Consider the following 18,076-nt stretch of genomic DNA (forward strand, 5'->3'; position numbering starts at 1 on the left):
TTTGTTGCCGCCATCAGGTTATAACCACCTGTGCTGTTCAGTTCATTGATGTTATGAGGTTAAATTTTACTGCCCCAGCAGCAGCTCACTGCCCACTGTGTAACACACTGATGAGAACCAAAGGGATGAAATGGCTACAACACATGAATGTAAACATTGATGAACATTCAACCAAACAGTGTTTCCCTGCAGCCCCTTAAAACAACTTTGACTTTGAACTGAAACTAATAACAAAGGCTTTCTACAAAAACACCTCGGCTTCAAAAAGGATAATTGGACTTCTTTGGAAAAATGTCATTTTGTAGGTTTCTGTCCCGATTGGCACAATGTGGTAGAACAATTTTCTAAAGTCAAAAATGACATACTTAGATATTATTTTCCTACTATAGATACATCGCACACAACTTTGATTATAAAACAGAACAAAAGCATCATGCATGTTGCTAGTGCTTTCTTCCATTTGCACACACTGATTTAATCAAGAGCTCCAAATATGAGCTGAAGATTTTGAGTCATTACGAAGACCTTTAACCAAACTGGTAAAAACGAGCATCAATTCTACTCGATGTCAAGACAAAACCACAACATGACTCACTACTGAATGCAGACAGATACACAACACCAAACACTCAGTGATTAATAGCATAATCAAAAACAGATCCCATAGAGCACATATTATGTAGGTATGTTTTCAGAGGAGTCTAATGCATTGTAGTCCCTACTGCTTTGTATACTGATCCACCATCAAAGTAGATAAACTTTGTCTTTGCCAATTCTCTACCATCTTCACCCTGAGTAAATATGCTTATTTGGCCCATGGCCTAAAGTTTCAAACAGAAAATTAAGGACAAACAGCTCCTTCATTAACTCTTTCCCCTCTAGATGCCTGTAGGAACTGTTGTAAATTGTTGTGTTTATGGGGGAAAGAATTTATAATACATGAAGTTCAACTCAGTGTGCTGATAAGTAGTGTGGACGCCTCCTCGTAATCCCTGTTACACTGGGTAAGGATGTCCTCTAGGAAGTCTCTGTCACAGTTTGGAAAGCTCTTGATGAGCTTCATCAGGGCCTGGTCATACGCAGCCCGTGGGTCTGGAAAACACACAGGAAAGAATACACATAAAGTATAATTTGTTGTTCTCTTGAGACCCCTGTGGAAAGATGGCTTGTTGATTGTCCTGAAATATACTTTCTCTCCTTCTCATGTACAGCTGGAGGCCTTATCATACCATGTTTTAATATTTTCTTTTTCAGCTAGCACAATCTGTTTTGCAGAACATTTGTACACATGATTGGTTACCAAAAGCTCTAGAGCCAATCCCCAAAATGTTGATTTACTTAGATATTTTGTTAATAATATAGTCAAACAAAGGAAAGGGGGATTCTAATGTTTACAGTCATTTCTTTCAGGCAGCATAGAGACTCTCCTGTCTGATCACTTTAGCAACTATTCCTCTCGAGTCCCCCATCGTTCATTATCATGCTGCTGGGGTATGATGACACCCATTATCACAGTAATAATAGGGCATTATCATTGTTAAACCTAGCAGATTCATGACTAAAAAATTTATATAATGATCTTCTCTTTAATAAATCTCATTGATGGTGACATTGTAAGAGCTTACACGAGGCTGGTTTCCATTCCCATAGCAATGAATGGTTGCAGACATTCCCTAAATTAATCATTTGCATGTAAAAACAGTCTGCACCACAAATTATTGGACTGGGTAATAAAAACAAGAGTGAAGAAGAGGCACACTTTCGCCAAACCATTCATTGGCGAAGTCGAGAAAAAGGCGGTGTTTTTTTTTTTTCAGTTGATGGTCTTTGATGAGTGGGGCTGGCAAATAGTGAGGGACAGACAGAAGAGGCCTTCACCCAAACAGGTTCCGACAAAGTGGAAAGACATGATCATCGGGCTAGGGTTGGCAGATAGGGTTCAGACAGCAATTAGCGAAGAATGAAAAGCAACTGAGTGGTAGGAGAAGACACTGTTTACTACGAATACCAGATTCCAATACATCTTCAGCTCTTCCTAAGCTAGAGATCTTAGCTTATTTGTCCTTTGTTCAAGTTTTCACAGCAAAAAATCCTGGCACAACTTCACCTGCTTCCAAGGTGCATGGAGAAGATGAAAGAAATAAAAGCAGGAACTCCAGCAACACTTGAGAAACGAAGAACAGCTTTAATTGACCACCAGCGTTTGTGGCCTTCATCATCATCAGGATGAAGGCCACGTCGAAACGCTGCTGGTCAATTATTAAAGCTGTTCTTCGCTTCTCAAGTGTTGCTGGAGTTCCTGCTTCTTTGTTCAAGTTTTGTCATCGTTGCACTGTGGTCTAACTCAAAACAGAATATGAGGTCAACAGGGCATGCATTAGGTCAATCTGAGAGTTTCGGGAGTGCCTCCAGTGGACCGCTAGGCAAACTACTTTCAAGGGAGTGAAAAGTGGCACAGAAGGTTTGAATAAAGATGACACTATTAAAATGGACGTGTGCTCAGTGTTGTCCATAGACTTTATCTAAAACATGGACATAGTCTCCTGATCTGAAACCCTACGAAGTCGGATTGTACAGAAATCTGAGAAAAACTGCCGTGTTGCCCGAGTTATTATGTCAATAAACATTTTCTTGATGTCTTTATGGTTTCAAAGCTCCATGTCTCATTTAATTATTTCATTTATTTACAGCACTATGTTCATTTTTGTAAATTATGATCTCACATAGTTACTCTGTATGGGATAACATTCTTTAACAAATAATAAAGAAAGGGTGTGACCATCTGACGAGATTTTCTGTGTTCATAACTCCACTGGCTGAAAAGCAGTCCCAAACAATGACAGAGCCTCGACCGTGTTTCACAGTGGGCTGCAGACACCCACTGTTGTAACTCTCTCTTAAATGATTATATGTACACTTTCTATTTGCAGAGAGTATTATTTATTAATAAATACGAATAAATGCGTTAAAATATTATATATTTCTCTATATATATTATAGTTAAAAATATTAGGAATATAACAAAATAAATGTTTTTTAACCACAATAATTTGAAAAAGAAAGCACATTTGGTGAACATGTTCAAGTGCAATAGGTAGTCTGTTTTCTTTTGTTTGCTGTGAACAGCAGTTATTCATATCTGCATTGTATCCTGTCAGGTGTCAATCCAGAGCAATTATATAAGGGCGGCATTGCCCTTGGCACATCTATCCGGCTCCAGGCCTAGAGGCTGTCAGTCTAGCCTTGCTTCAGCACCCGTGAGAGAATTTACCTCAAGACTGCCAGAATCGTAATAACAAACAGTAGAAGTTTACGTATGTCAAGCTTTGATCCTCTCAGTGCCCTGTCTGCTAAGTCACACATTTAAATGTGTTTGATATTTGGCATCATCCGTGCTAACTGCCGGGCAGAAGTGAAAAATACTTTGTTACTCACACTTACAGTATAGAGACGCACAGGCATTTACGGCTCCCCTTACTGGAAGCACAAGTTTCAGCAGGTTTTGAATGCCTGGAGCTACAGTATCACTACGTACCACACATAGTTTCCTACCTACATTTTTGAAGCATGTAAAGCACCTACACCTAACACAGACTAAACAGGCAGTCAGAGTCCACTGAAAAGGATGAGGTGGGCAAGTCTTCTCAAATGTCTGATTTAAGTTTGGTTAACCAGTGCTGAGCCAAACTTAAAAAAAAAAAAAAAAAAAAAAAAGGCGTGAGAAACAGGACACTAAGCGTTATTCACATGTCCAGTCTCAACTCACCAGCTTCTTCTGTCCAGCCGGAGCAGCTCTGTTCTGGATCTGGTTTCAGGTGTGACAACGAGGCTTGACTTTCTGCCTCCTGAGTACTTTCAATTTTGGCTCTCTCTCGCCCCTCTGGCTTGACCTTCAAGCTTGTCCAAAAGGCTGCGTTCACCCTGTCAAAGCATAGTGAACTTAACAAAATGCTTCACATAATGCTTCACATTTGCTTCAAGAATGTTCTATTTTACAACTTCACATGCCTGCAGGCTCCAAATGTCAGTGAGCGGGAAGTGTTTGACAGCTTTTAAACTTCTGTACCCACTAAAATATAGTGGAAGTCGCAGCCACTTAACATCCATCAACCCAGCCAGTCTACACTGGTTTTGTTCCAAAAGGAATGAACAAAACACACTATTAATCTTACTGAGATCATTCTTGCATGGGTAGTTTGTATTTAGTTCTAACATTTTTAATATTGAGTGAGTCTTTCATCAAGTGGCTCAGCGCTGTTTCTTCCAAATTGCGTGCTTTTATGTTAACTTTACATAAGATATAAGATATAAAGGGTCTTCATACCTCTTGTGTTCCAGCTGCACTTCTCTCAGATTTTTGATTCCTTTGTTTGTTTACTCTCCACATCTGTGCTCTGACAAGAAAAAAGGAAAAAAAAAGGAAATGTCATATTCCTCCCTCTAAGACTGAAGAATCTGTATTATTGTAAAGGTCACAGGTCTGACAGTTGGAAAAATACATTCCTCTCCCACTGACATCACCTCCTGCTGTCCTCATGGTGCCTCTTTGAGGTGAGGATAATTTCTCAACTCCCACTATGTTGTTCTGCTGTAATAAATCATTTTAAATGGATCTGTGCAGTTGGAATACATACAAAATGTGGTTTGTTGTTATCTTGCTGAAATAAGGAAGACCTTCTCTAGAAGTCGTGGTAAAAAAAACAAAACAAAAAACTGCACTCTGTTTAAATCCTAATGGTTAATGTAACAGATTATCATAAAGCTAGTATGGCCATTAGCAGATTTTAAGATTAGGTAAATACAACCTTAGATTGTCATAACTAAGCCAAAATGCATTGTGTGAGAAAGTCCACACTTACTGCTACCGCAGGCATTAGGAGGATAAGTTGCAGCTAGGTGCATTTGATCATAGTTAGCCGAAGTAAATAACTGGCTCTTATATGAGACATGTTTATACAACATATCTCATTCCCCTATTCACATACAGACTTTTCTTCTACATCTAAGTGCTTTCTGTTTAATAATTACACTCAAGCAACTGTGTGTTAACACAATGCCAATTAGGAAAAATGTCAGTGACAATTCTACAACAATTCCTTCTTTAAAAAGGAATTGCTACTGCCCATACTTAGGTTCGCAATGCTGCTTTTGAAAAAAAAAAGCCCCACAAGATTTGCAGAACAATGTGTTTAAGACAGACAAAACAAAAGTGGAGAGTTTGTCCATAATGCACAGTACCATGTTGTGAGAAAACTAAGCATAGCATATCAGCACACACACCTGATAAAACTGTCCAGCACAGTGGTGGAGGGTGATGATTTGAGCATTATTTATTTTGTAGCCGCATGGACCTGGGCAGCAGGTCAACCATGAACTCCTCTGAATACCCAAGTATTTTAGACTCAAATGTGAGGACAATTTAAATTGGGTTATGCAAGAGGACAATGAGCCCACAGCACAGCAGCAAATCTACAACAGAATGGCTAAAAAGGAATCAAGGTGTTGTAAGTTTGATTTAGATTGAGTTTTACACCGGATGCCCTTCCTGAAAGAAGGATTTGTGTCTTTGGCTAGAATCAAAGCAGCACCCTTTTCTTGCCAAGCAAATACATCAGCCACTATACCACTGGAGGAGTTTACACTGGAGTTTGCTTAATTACTGACATAAAATTAATTCAACACACTCATCTCACTCGTTTTCACTCTGTTTTTCTTCCCAGGAGAGTTAATGGGTCAGTGAGGGGAAGAAGAAGCACAGCCCACCTGTGTCAGCCCTCTGCTGCATCAAAGCTTAGTATCAAATCTCCCACTCAAACACACAAGCACCCGCCTACAAATAGAGGATATGAAGGGGAGGTCAATCTGTCTTATGGAGCCAGTGCTGAAAGAACAACAGTTCCCAGGGTCTTGGTCAGAACCACATGAAGAAGTTTGCCTTTTGCTGCTCTGCGGCTGGAAGCTTTCATCTCTTTATCTGTGACGTCGATCTGAAAGAGCTGAAGCCTGGGAGTATCAGCAGAAGGAGAGGAGAGGAAAGGCAGGAAAAGAAAAGAATAGAAAAGAAAGGGAAAAAAAGCATAGCAAGAGCACAGGAGCAGAGAAGATGAGAAAGGATGTGGAATGAGACATGAGACAGGGAAAGGAAAGAAACTAGTGGTAAAAACAGACAACTAAAGAAGAGAAATGTAAGAGACATGATGAAAAAATTGGAGAAAGCAGGGAAGACAAGAGGTGATGACATGATATGATGGGAGAAGGTTATGTGAGATGAGAAAGTAGAACACCAGGATGAGGTGACGCTTTGGTACTGTCTGTGACCCTACTGTCACAGACAGCACCAAATCATCTATTTATCATCTATGTATCCTGTCTGTTTGTTTCTGTGTGTGTATCCCACCCTAAAATAGAGACTCCTTTATCACTAGAACTGCTTTCTGTGTCTTTCTGCACCAAAGTCTGACCTGCAGTCTCCTTTTCCCAATCTCTCTCACCACTAATTTTCCTGGTGAAAGATTTGCATCAGCTCTACAAGATTCAAAAAGAGCCAGAGAGAAAGTAAAACAATGAGAGAAGCCCACAACGAAAACATTTCTCTGTTCATTGAGAGATCTGCGTGTGCAGTTTTAACGGTGCTGTCAATCACCGCCTTCGACGCTTCTTCTCCTGTGTAACGTCACTGATAGGCTGGGTGGAGAGCACGCATGTTATTAGCACTATGTTTTACTTTCTGACAGAAGCTTTCAACACTCTGCAATAAAAGCAGGTTTTCTGAGCTAAAAATAGCCTTGAATTTTCAGAGGCTTACAGCATCTATTTGTTGTAAGACATTAAGCCATTGCCCCCGCAATGATTAAGAGAAATGGTATTTAGAGTTATTTATAGCCAGAGTAAATGATCGCCAGAGGGAATCGCAAAAAAAAAAAGAGGACATTTTCAAAGTAGAATAATTATGGGATAATTTTATAATTACCATTCAGAATTATGTGGTCTAAAGGTAATTTTATTTTTCTATCTTGTATTGAATTAAGTAGCCCTGTGGCACACATGTGACCTGCTCAGAGTGTCTGACCTGAAATTATTATTGTGTAATTTTTTTAGCTACTACATCAGTCTTAGTATTTTTATAAATTTTTGGACACTTGTATTTTTGGTATAATTATTCTCTTAGTGACTCAGAATTTACACAAAAAGTGAAAATGTACTACTTTTTATACCATTTATTTACTTTTATTTCAGAATTGAGCTTTTTAAACCTCAGTTTTGAATTTTGTATCTTCTAATACCAACTTGGGGAGTCAGTGTTTCAAATAAATATGTCTTTTTAATCTGCCATTTTTACACACCCCATTTAAGTGATTATCTAATGATTTATGTCTCAAGTCGGACTTTTGTCAGAATCTCAAGTCAACATTTTGACTTATTTATCTCTTTTTTTCCTTTTCTACTGGCGGTCATTACTTCCACCAAGAAGGTAATGACTAGCTAACTAGTTATTCATGTCTAGCTGCCTTGGCAGAGGTTTGCGGTCTCTGAGCATTTCTTGTTGGTAATCTGGAAAGGAAGGAAATTGTTTTCCATTCACATTATTAGACTGACAAGACAAGTGATCCGTTAGGGAGGAACAGGTTTTTGTTTTTCCTCTACATACTTCTTCCAGCACACGTTATACAACCCTGTTCTGTCTTCTGCAGAAAACCTTGCAGTCATGTCATGTTGTGTCTCTGTCTCTGCTCAGTGTGAACTCTGGGAAGTCCCTTGAACTTTCCTAGCCTTCCACCGCTTCCTTCCAAGAAAACCAACATTCAGAGAGGAAGAGAGGCTGAGAAAAGACAAAAGGAAGCAGACATTAAAAAACAACAGAGGCTGAAAGAGGTAGAAAGACAATACTGACAAGTAACAAGAATAAAAAAACCCCAAACAAAACAAAAAAATAATAGGAAACTCCCCAAAAACACTGGCATATTTATCGGTGTATTTTTGTTCCTTTTACTCATCTGTGATCTTACTGTACTGGTGTGTGCTCCATGTATGACCAGTAGATAAATGTAAACTCCCGACCTACATGGGATACAGTTTAATATCCGTGTGGCCTCAGACGATGAAAACTCTGCACATAAGGGTATTTACTCAGAAAACAGTCTACAAATGCAGATCTACTTGTGTGAAATACCACACAGATTCTCTGACGCCACACATATGAGAGTTAGCACTGACTCCTAGGATGCATAGAGCACATGCATGCATAGACCCACTGCTGCACAGAGTTAGCAAAACATATATGATTTGGACACCATTTTACCCTGGATGACGTGCATATAGCAGTGGTGGACGCTGATGAAGCTTTCTCTCGAAATTCTGAAGAAACCTCTCCTGTGTTCTGCAATAGATAAACACTTTATTTCCTCTGTCGTGTACATGGTCTCTCACACACACACAAACACACACACACACATAGAGAAATAATAAGGCCTTAAGTATTATTTTAATCAGCAGACACTCCACAGACCTGGAAAGCTGACAGTCTGACAAAGGCTGACCACGTTTGTTTGTCCCGTGTGACACTGTCCCGACTGTGCACAGAGCATCTGCTCTGCTACTCTGTCTCCATTAGCCCCATTTCTAAATATCATCATTGTTTCTTCAGTTCTGTACACTGGTCTGCTGTCTCCTGTTTTTGTTTACCTTGTAAGGAAACCAGGGATGCCACTTGACAAGCAATTACCTTGGGAGTCATCCAGGGATCATATTCCAGTAACATCGTGGCTGTTGGGGTAATGGATTTAAAGTGGTCAGACAAAAAGGAATGAAGGGTCTGTAGTTACAGTAGATGCTCTGAATCATTACTCTGTCTATATTCAATAAAATCTCATGACTTTTTTTGGAGAGTGTGATGGCCAAACCCGTGGCCACACTCTGAAGTCAGTAACTCTTGTATTTTCATTTCTTCATTTGAATGTAGTAACACACTTTAGTTCCCAATAACTTTTTGGTTTGGATACATTTGTTCTATTTGTAAGCGCGCACATTTAGTTTACTTATGTATTCATACCACTTCATTACTTTGATTTTTGACTAACCTTTGTCTTTTTATTTCTTACCTGCCATCATCCCTGGGAGTTGCTGGACAAAAGATGGTAGCTGGGGTTTGAAACCATTAAATGCAAAGAGGGATAATTGGACCACACCACCACTTCCTACTGAAGGAGAGAATGTGTGTTTTCTTTAATTTAAAAACAAAGTATTTCTATTTAATTAAATATTTGAGTTTAGGGTTTAATGGTTTTGATTTTCTTCTTTAGTGTTTAGTTTATTAACAAACTAGATTGTACTGCATTATGTTGTGATTTATAATTGTGTTTGTTTGTTACCCCTCATGTGTCACAATGGTCTGATCAGCCATTATATATACCCCTGTGTGTCATTTCATGTTTAGGTTAATTATGTTTGTTTGGGCAGTCATTTGGTTTGTTGAGTTTGCAGTCCTTGCCTGAGTTCAGTTTTGTTTCTTTGACCTCTTTTATGAGCTCAACATTTATTACTTTTGTAAATATAATTTTTGGGGTTAAATAAATGAAAACCATATTTTTCTAATAATTCCTGGGACTCCTCCTGTTTTTTCAACTCGGTCCATCACAGAGAGTATAGAAAAATGTTTCTGTTTTTCTCGGCTTTAATTTGTAAGACATATTTTGAAAGGGAAATATATATTAAAGTCAGGCTAGGAAGCATGTGGAGCAAACCTTACAGCATGTTGTAATTCAAGATGTCTGAGAGGAAAAGTCCTTTAGAAAAGAAAAATCACACTACATTAAAACTATGGTGGCACAGAACTTTCACCTGCAATTTTAGGGTTTAAATCCTGTATGAAGCCAAAGGTTTCCACTGGCTTATATTTATTTAGTAGTTATGAGAAGCATGCTCTGTCTGTGCTTGTGTGCTGGGAGACACTGAAAAAGATTTTGACACTTTCTTCACTCTCTCTATTATACCCTCCACAAGTACTACTATAATTTGTGGAATTTGACAGGGCTGTTGTTTTCTCCAGCTCAATGCTTAAGTTGCATCAACACTGCAAATGTTTCCAGCGCTGTGGCAACCAGAGACTATAGAAAGGGAATGACATTCAGCAACTTCAAGCAACTTTGGGCGAAATAACCAATGGCAGGAGGAAGTGGGTGGGACCCAAGATAAACCTTTGGGTCAACTTCCAGACAAAGTGATTTTAGTTGCTACCATTGAGAGTGCAGAATACCATTGACTGATATAACCTAATAGTGAATGGGTTAGAGCAGTGATTCCCAAAATGTGGGCTGGGGCCACCTGGTGGGCTGTACTGTACTGTAGTTGTACTTTTATTATTGAATTGACAGCATGCTGACATAATTTGAAGGAAGACCACAGCCGCATTAATGATGATTTAGTTATGGTCCTGCACTTTAATGTGAAGAAGGATTTAAGAATTCAACTTATAACCAAAAATTGCTTTTAAAATCAAATCAAATAAATAATCATAATAATAACAATAATACTACTACTAATTATAAGATGAACGAAAGCATAGACTTAGTTTCACCTCACTAAAATTAGGTTCTGTGTATGGCTTCTGTATAGGATCTATGCAACTACCAGCTCATTCCACTGAGATCAGCTGCTGCCTTGGTGAATGTTCAATGTCAAGTTATATTTTACTGGGACACATATAGGAAATTAGACACATATCAGCACTCCGCCTGCTCTTGTGACATCTGATGCTGAATATAACTAACAGAGATCCATGTTAGAGCATGACAGAACACAACACTGCACACAAAACCACACAATACCAGAAGGCAACAGCAATGAAACCCAAGCGACCCGATCCAGGGCTAACCTGAGGCGGTCCTGCTCAAACTCCTCCCTTCTCCTCTGATCCTCCTGCCGCTCCTTCTCCAGTAGACGCTCAGCCTGCAATACATCACAGTCAATTGTCATGCCACAAACCTGCTTTCCTCCAAATGTGCAAGTGACATTAACCAAAGTGACTAACGGAGCCATTACATTAGAGCATGCTATATGGACTGCAACATTCATGCATACACATGCTAGTCATGCTTGTTGGGCACGAACAACATGACACAAGTTTATGATATTTTAACAGTAAAATCCACTGTACCATCTTGTGAAGATTAATTGATGATTCATTTTACAATGTTAGAGGTATAAGTTGAAGAACTGGAAGCTTATTTTACTCCGAAGAGGTGAAAATCCCTCCTAGTACTGTCTATTTTAATTATCTTTTTCTGGCATCACAGATTTTATTTTCTCGTACCATGGTCTTATTGTAAAATAGGACATGGTGTGCTGTTTAAGATAAAGAGGGTGGTGATGAGAGTCCAGAGACAGGGGTGAAATGTAGTGTGACCCAGCATGTTGTTTTATATGTATGTATTTATTTGCTGGATTACAGATTCTCTGTCCTGTGGTGTCACAGAAGTCATAGCACAACAGACAAAGATTTGTGGAATACCGGCTTGGTCTTTGCCATTAATCAGCCTTCCACATTACTCTATCACCATTATTAGAAAGACAGCAGGGCCAAACATTGAGTAGAACACGTCTGAGAACAGAGTGAGGAGCTTTTCTTTGGGGGCTGAAAACCCCAAAGTCCATTAATCTGTTAGTTCTCATAGCTTTGTGCCAAGTGTGTGAGGGAGAAACTCTCGCTACAGCTCATGTTGATGCTTGTCTCTACTGACATCTGCAGGGTAAGCATGATATTACTCCTCACTGAGGGAAGAAAAATGAGTTCCATGGGGTGGATTTATAAGCTTCTGAGCACTAACATAACAGTAATAAAAAGTAACTTGTCATGCTCACTGGTGAGGAAATGTGATTGATTTAGCTATATGTCTGCAAGTAGGATTTGCATGGGAATTTCACCAAAAATGGGGTTTGGCCTTACTTAGAATGATTAACTCTATGGTGGTGATACTATTGGATCCAGGAACTCAGTTTTTACATGTGGATGGAATTAGCCTTGGTAGAAGAACACAAGTCTCTGTCTGCTCTAGTTTACAATGTGCTGTGTTGTGTTTTACCTGTTTGCACCTGTTGTTTTAGGCTAACCTCAAAATACAGTGCCACTGTAGACAATGGCCTCAGCCTTGTATTCACTCTAATCAAATCCATCAGATCTTCTGTTTTTAGCATTAAAGCATTACAAATGGTCTGCTACAAGACCTTAGTACATACCCTTGATTTAATTCAATTATTCAGCAACAGTTACCTTTACATGGTAAACTAAAGACTACAACAATAATCTGATAATAATCTGCTTGATGTTTTGATCTTATGCTTACCTTCTCCTCTGTATTGCTTTCATCTTCTGCCACTTCTCCTCCTCTTCCTGTTTCCTCCTCTTGTCATCCTCAGCCTTTTTATCTAGAAAGAGCATTTGAAATATTTTATTTTTGGATGGACAGGAAAGGATGCGAGCTAAAGTAGAATGCATTACTGCATCTCAAACATGACATGTTTTCATGCACTGCCTGCTTATTTTCTTTTTTTTTATTTATGGCAGCAGACAAAATGATATGTGCAAATAATTTGCTGTAATATTTAGATATATGTAAAGCTCCACAGAAAATAAATGGATGGTTTCCAGAGTGAATAACTTGACATGTACTTTCTTCTGCAGTTTCATGGATTGATGATTTATTTGCTGTTTTTGCCTGACTTCAACCAGTGTGACATCACCACCTGGATAAAAGATAAAAATGCCAAATGTCAGTAAGTGAGGATGTGAAGAAAAATATAGAAGTGGTGAAGGTAGTAGAGGGTAAGGACAGATTACCAAGCCTCTCTGGATTCACACGTACAGAGGGACTCTCTGTGTTTCTTTCCATCTGTTAAGAGCCTCTTCTTCTTTTTTGAGCAACTGCAGCAACAACAACAGACCTCTCATTTCATTCATTTGGAGAGAAATGTCAAATAAATGAAGATCAAATTGGTGTCATAGTTACTTGTTTTCATCTTGTTTCGCTTAGATTCATTTGGTGGGACAATGGTGTATCCATCTGAGCTGAAACAAGGACAGAGACACAGTATGACTGTTGGTATTAAGGCAGGAGAAGAACAATGCAAAAACTGAGTGCTTCTGGTGTAGAATATTTCCTTTGTTCACTTACAATGAGGTATTTTAAAAGTATTTAGAAAACATTGCAGTTTCACCTCCACTAAGAAATTCATTTAACTTGGTCAGTAGTTTAAGTTTATTCATACACTTCATTTAAGCTTTATTAAAATAATGTCAATTTTAAAAAATAGTATAGGTAAAATATTGTCAATAAGGTATTTCCAAGCACAGTTTGAGTATCTTTTTCTCATCAGTGTGGTACAATTTGCAATGCTACACTGGTCTAGAAATTTTTATTATTAATACTACTAATAATGTACACTGCAGTGTAATGAGCACTATGCAGAACACAGTGATAGAATTTATTTCTTTATATAGTCTGGCCTCCTTCCTTCCGTTTAACATACAGCCTCGGGTGCTGGTCTTGGGGTGAAACTCTCCATGCAAGGTCAGGACCTTTCTGGTCTTGATGTCAGTGGCTCCTTTGGCCAGCCTTATTATCCCAGCAGGGTACCTGATCACAGGCAGAATGTAGGTGTTGATAGCCCGGATCTTGTTTTTACCATTCAGCTGACTCCTTCAGGACTTGCCTGACCCTCTGCAGGTACTTGGTGGTTGAAGCTTCCTAGCCACTCTTCGTGGTTCCCATTTGCCTGTGGGATTCCCAGGTATTTCTAGCTGTCTGCAATGTTGCCTTCTGGTAGTTCGATCACCTCCAGTCAGACTACCTTCCCGCTCTATGTTACTATCTGACCACACTTCTCAAATCTGACATTCCGATGTCGTCCTGGTGGTTTGGATCTGTGAATCGATATCTCGTTCACTCTTGGCATACAGCTTGATGTCATCCATGTAGAGGAGGTGGCTGACAGTATCTGTAGCCAGTCTTGTCAATGATCTCACTGAGGGAATTCAGGCCTATGCAGAACAGCAGTGGGGACAGCGCATCTACTTTTTAGATCCCGCGACTTGACGGTGACTTGTGCTATGGGCTTGAAGTTGGCCTTAATGGGGATGTGGCGAACAACACTAGAGTTCCTGATGAAGGCTCTTAGGGTCCTTTTGATCTTGTACAAGAGAGTACACCTTGGATGGTTCTGCGGAGAACAGCTGGTTTATTCTCCTGCCTTCTATTTCTGTGGTGTACCTCGTCAATTTCTAGCCGTGAGAGCAGTTCCTTCTTCCCAATGTTGTAACATTGAGCTACTAGTTGTTTTGCCGTCAATCTGGATGCTGGGTAATGAGGATTCCATAGGTCCTCATTCTATTCATGTAACCTCTTCTGCTGGGATTAATTTACATAGTAGCATTCCAACAGCGCCCTATTTTCATCTCTTGCCCAGCTGTGGCTTCTTGTTCCAGTAGCCCACTTCTCATCAGTGTGTCCTGGTTCCTCAACACCTTGTTAATCCGGGCAACATCTGAGCTGTCATGGCTTCATTTCTATGTCTCTCATTCATGTCTGAGGTTTGGTTAGGCTAGGTTACACAGCATTAGCTAAAAAAACTTACTCCATATATTTAGCTGAAAACGATTCAAGTGAAAATTTCCAGTAGTTATGTAAGAGATATCATTTTGCATTCCATCATTCTTTTCCTTGTTTTGTTTGTATTTCTGTATTTGAGGAGATTTTGCATTGAAGTCTTAAAAAAACATTAAAAAAAATTATAAAGGATAAATGTTATGTATGGTCAAGAAGCCACTCAAAAGCAAAACCACCAGCAGTTTAAGAATATCCAACAGGTAATGAAACTAATATGATGCTGCTTTGAAGGGACAAGGTAAATTGCACTGCTATGGTTTTAAAATCATGTTTCCTTTCTAATCCCATAGCAAAATCACAAACCGTGTTCATGTGATTTCTGTTTGCTTGAGTAAAATCAAGACATCTTTACAGACTGCACTTTGTTAAAACGCCTGTTTACTTTGCTCAACATAGTCACTGCTTATAAAACATACTTTCTTCGTACATAGAAGCTGTGCTTTACCACGAACATTGAAGGCAACGTTTCACTCTCCGATTCCGTGAAACGAAAGTGAAAGTCGGCTCTGTAGGAAAACAGAAATCTACTCCAGTAAATAAAATGAAACACAAATAGAATAAATGTCAGGCAATGAAGAAATTTGCACATAAGAGGTTGGTTTATTCAGCCTCCTCTGTGGCTCTATAAATGACAACAGGAGCTCTGTGTGTGTGTTTTGCTTTGTTTTTCAGTTTTCAGTTCTTTGTTTTAGCAACACAAACTTTGTACTTACTACCGTGGCTGTCCAGTTGCTACTTGTGGATTTCCGTGAACATTTGGATTTGGAAGTGTTTGATCCTGTCCACACACATCTGATGCGCTCTGTCTCGGGTGTCTGGTGTTTTGGTTTCCCTCGGGGTTAACCTGGTTCCTTTTGTATCTTTGGTCGTAATCCATCGTGTAACCTGCAAACCGACAGCCTCGGAGAAGATGTCTGCCTGAAGCTAGGTAGTCTGCAGGCACCTGTTAATATGTTTCTATTCTAAGCTCAGTTTTCTTTTCCAAGTGTAGTCAGGCGACGTGAGGGAACAGCGAAGTGGGAGGATTTTTTTTTAACCAACAGCGCCATCTGCTGAGGACAAATGGCAGAGGAGAATTTTAAAAGACCTCTCAAGACCTCTTAAAAGGAACCCCGACTATTATGACAAGTTACTCTAAATATGTTACAAATTATCTCCACTACCTAAAAAACATACTTGAGAATAACTACAATTTTTTTGTTATTCATTAAATCTTTGTTGCATTCTGGGACGATGACATGTATTGGTTGTTCTCAGTATAGGTGCTTTCGTACAGCTAACCTGTTTTGTTTTTTAAAGTGTAGCAACGGTATTAATTAACTTGCCTATTAGTGACCTGGTTATCACTTGGTAGACCAGCACTATCCGGTCTTTGACTCTGACGTTATTAGCCATGTCTGGGCCCAAACTCCGCTGCAGGTCCCAAAGTCAAATGGTCACTGCAGCATTAATGAGAGTTGAAAAACTTGCTAAATTTGTTCATCTGTAATAAAATGATCAGTGTGGCTGCTCTACCAGAAGTCGCATTTGTACCTCCCCAAGAGCACCTGGCTGCAGCCACTGGGGAGCGCCATATTGCGACCGCCACACTAACCGGAAACACGTGACTTTGACAGCGAAAACTAAATTGTATTTTTGTTACTATTGATGCTGATGAGAAATAAACATGGTTCTAAGTGTTTTTTAACACTCTGGGTTTGTTAAAAAAAAATCACCATCCCTTCAGCTTGTTTGTGGCAAAAAGTGTCCATGTGTTATGTTTTTTTGTTTTAGTTTTTTTGCTACTTTTTCTACATAAAGTTTTTTTCATAAATATAAAATAGTCATTACTTTTTACATTTTTAATCCTTCAAACACCTTTTTCTAGTACAATGCACTTGTTTGAAGACAACTTCAAAACTCACCATTTCATATATCAGCAGTGCTACTGGAAATTATTGTACAGTGGTCCCTCGCTATAACGCGGTTCACCTTTCGCAGACTCGCTGTTTCGCTGATTTTTTTTTTTTTAACAGCACATTGTGTTCTGCGTTCTGATTGCTTTAGACCAGGGTCTCAAACTCGCGCCCAGCGCCATTTTCGCCCACGTCTCTCTACTTGCGGCCCGCATATTGATGTGAAGAAATATTTTTTTAAATTATTATACGAAAAATGATTTAATATGACGGCAGTGTTACAGGCATGGCCCTTTAAGACTCTAGCCTCATGGGCGGTGTAGTCCTTGCTGCAGGGAGAACGTGTGGGACCGCCCCTCCCGCTGTGTGTCTGAGCGTGAGGGAGGGAGAAAAAGGAGAGTCAAAAAGTACGAGGTGCTACCGAGCAGAAACGTACGGGAGATGGAAGCATGTAAATATAAAAATAACCACTGCAGCCAAAAAGAGTGCCTGACGAGCCCAGTTGTAAGTGCTAATAAGACTCGACTGTACACCGTGTTCGTGTTTTCCTCCAAAACAATAAAGTTCTGCTGGAGCAGCCTTTCAACGCCTCTCTCTGTCTCTCGCTAGCAAAATTGACCCAGACAGTAAAGCTCGTTCCCGGCTACGAGCCCGACACGGAACCCAAAGTATTAGCCAGAGGTCTCCTTACCATTGAGCCGCGGACCTGGCCGAGGTAACAAGAGAGTGCAGACATGGTTAGGGCTGTGTTAGTTCAGTGAGAGATTTATTTGGAAAGAAAACTATTTTCACTTGCAGTCGAAAACTAATGTGTACGCTTATGCCTGCATTTTTATTTTGTTAAATACAAACAAAATTGTAGCAAAAGTGCTGGAAAGTATCTGGTCAGAAAGAGCTGTTTATTTGGTAGTTCAATGAAACTACTGTACTATACTGCTGAGTGACTGTCTGTTGCTCATTAAATACATTTCATTGCAATGTTGACCCTGTGCTAACTTGCATATGACAAATGAAACTGAAGCGGAAAGGCTTCAGATAGTTAAGAGTGAGAAAAAAAATGCATTCATGTTTGCAATTTTGTCTTGTTACACAATATTTGGAATTAAATAAAACAAACAAAACACTACATTTTAGGAAATATTAGAGGATGTTTTCGTGTTTGTTTTTTTGTACTACTTGGACACTAAAGTGGCCCTCCAATGAGATGACGGTGCCAGAAGTGGCCCGCGGCTCATTTGAGTTTGAGACCCCTGCTTTAGACCATTGTCAATCAATCTAGTGCCGTGTCTCCTGTACAGCAGCGATCCCCAACTCCTAGGCCAGTGAGTCGTTTGGTACCGGGCCACGAGAGTTGAGGTCTGAAATGTATGGTTTTCAGGGTTTTTATCGTTAAGTCGGTTTCCCTGGATCTTTTCCCGGTTTGTAGTGTGTCTTATTTTGAAAGAACAATTTACGCGTTACCATAGCGACCAGAGAGCATTAAGAAGCCCTACTAGGGCTTTGGAGCGTGATGTCACGGGGGTG

General features: G+C 39.6%; 1 protein-coding gene and 1 long non-coding RNA gene across 2 annotated transcripts; both read right to left on the reverse strand.

The window, feature by feature from the left end:
• Positions 1-414: 414 nt before the first annotated feature.
• epsti1 (epithelial stromal interaction 1) lies at positions 415-10,971 on the reverse strand. Its single transcript, XM_039599803.1, has 3 exons — positions 10,871-10,971; positions 3,767-3,921; positions 415-1,092 (listed from the first exon to the last, which is right to left on the reverse strand). The coding sequence occupies exons 1-3, from the start codon at positions 10,969-10,971 to the stop codon at positions 947-949; spliced, it is 402 nt and encodes a 133-aa protein (XP_039455737.1). The 3' UTR covers positions 415-946.
• Positions 10,972-12,664: 1,693 nt separating this feature from the next.
• On the reverse strand, positions 12,665-15,723 carry LOC120433694. The gene is made up of 4 exons (XR_005608703.1): positions 15,371-15,723; positions 13,002-13,060; positions 12,833-12,916; positions 12,665-12,738 (listed from the first exon to the last, which is right to left on the reverse strand). It is a non-coding gene; the product is annotated as an uncharacterized LOC120433694 (long non-coding RNA).
• Between the last annotated feature and the right edge of the window lie 2,353 nt (positions 15,724-18,076).

The sequence above is a fragment of the Oreochromis aureus genome, linkage group 16 (assembly GCF_013358895.1).
Source record: "Oreochromis aureus strain Israel breed Guangdong linkage group 16, ZZ_aureus, whole genome shotgun sequence".
Lineage (NCBI taxonomy): Eukaryota > Metazoa > Chordata > Actinopteri > Cichliformes > Cichlidae > Oreochromis > Oreochromis aureus.

Excerpts from the sequence above, each read along its gene's own strand:
- epsti1 (XM_039599803.1), bottom strand. The coding sequence starts at position 10,971 with ATGACAATTGACTGTGATGTATTGCAGGCTGAGCGTCTACTGGAGAAG. Across the intron at positions 3,922-10,870 it reads TTTGAGCAGGACCGCCTCAG|GGTGAACGCAGCCTTTTGGA; the intron begins GTTAGCCCTGGA and ends ATGCTTTGACAG. Across the intron at positions 1,093-3,766 it reads CGGCTGGACAGAAGAAGCTG|ACCCACGGGCTGCGTATGAC; the intron begins GTGAGTTGAGAC and ends TGTGTTTTCCAG.